The sequence below is a fragment of the Cottoperca gobio genome, unplaced genomic scaffold, assembly GCF_900634415.1.
Source record: "Cottoperca gobio unplaced genomic scaffold, fCotGob3.1 fCotGob3_254arrow_ctg1, whole genome shotgun sequence".
NCBI classification, from domain to species: domain Eukaryota; kingdom Metazoa; phylum Chordata; class Actinopteri; order Perciformes; family Bovichtidae; genus Cottoperca; species Cottoperca gobio.
In genome coordinates, this window is record NW_021166876.1 from 14,097 (window position 1) to 15,000 (window position 904).

Genomic DNA, 904 nt, shown 5'->3' on the forward strand with positions numbered 1-904 from the left:
TCTTGTCCCGTTTATGTTCTTCTGATTCTTGGAGTACAATGTCTCACAGATCCTTTCTAAACTTCTCTTCTTGTGTCTCCTGATCTTGTCTTGGTTTTGTCTCCTGAATCTCAAAGGTCCTTTTAACCTTCTTCTTGAGAACCTTTGTCTTCGTCCTCTATGTCCTTGAATGAAGCCTTTACAACCGGCTCGACTGTGTTTGTCCTCAACACCTCGCCACTTGCCTCCTGATTTCTTTGGTAGTAGGTGTTTGCCTCCTTTATCTATGGTCTTGTCTTCTTCCCTTTGTATGGGTCCTATCCTTCCTTCGTCCTGTCCCCTCATGTCCTTGTCTACTAGCATTTTGTCTTCTGACCTTAACAGCCTCAGTGGAGGTTTCCCCTTTTTGAAAGTTCATGAATGTATCATCTTACCATCGCCTCCAGTTCTGGGCTGCAGTTCCACGAACTGTAACATGGTGCTGACGGAGGCCCAGGGGGAATTCACGTCGCCCTGCTACCCCCAGATATACCCCAATTCCCAGGCCTGTAAGTGGACCATGCAGGCCCCCGCCGGCTTCATCATCCAGCTCTCCTTCCTTGACTTTGACCTGGAGGAGGCGCCGGGCTGCATCTATGACCGGGTGGTGGTGAACACGGGAAACGCGGACGTTAAGTTCTGCGGTCCGACGGCCAACGGGCTGGCGCTGAACTCGACGGGGAACGTGATGGAGCTGTCCTTTACCTCCGACTTCAGCGTGCAGAAGAGGGGGTTCAGTGTTAGCTTCCGGCACGGTAGGTTCAGACTGAGTCCTGTTCTTCAGATGTAGCTCAACTAATCTGGGTTAATACGCAGGTCAGACATGTTCCTGGGTTTGTTAACAGATACTTATGTTGACTAACATGCTCTTATTTTGAAATGAACA

General features: G+C 49.7%; 1 protein-coding gene across 1 annotated transcript in view; it reads left to right on the forward strand.

The window, feature by feature from the left end:
• Positions 1–387: 387 nt before the first annotated feature.
• The window catches only part of LOC115005105 (adhesion G-protein coupled receptor G6-like), a 4,293-nt gene continuing 3,776 nt past the window's right edge, over positions 388–904 (forward strand). Inside the window, exon 1 of the mRNA XM_029426904.1 lies at positions 388–773. Within this exon, the coding sequence (XP_029282764.1) occupies positions 455–773 (319 nt within the window). The 5' untranslated portion in view covers positions 388–454. The remainder of the gene's footprint in view (positions 774–904) is intronic.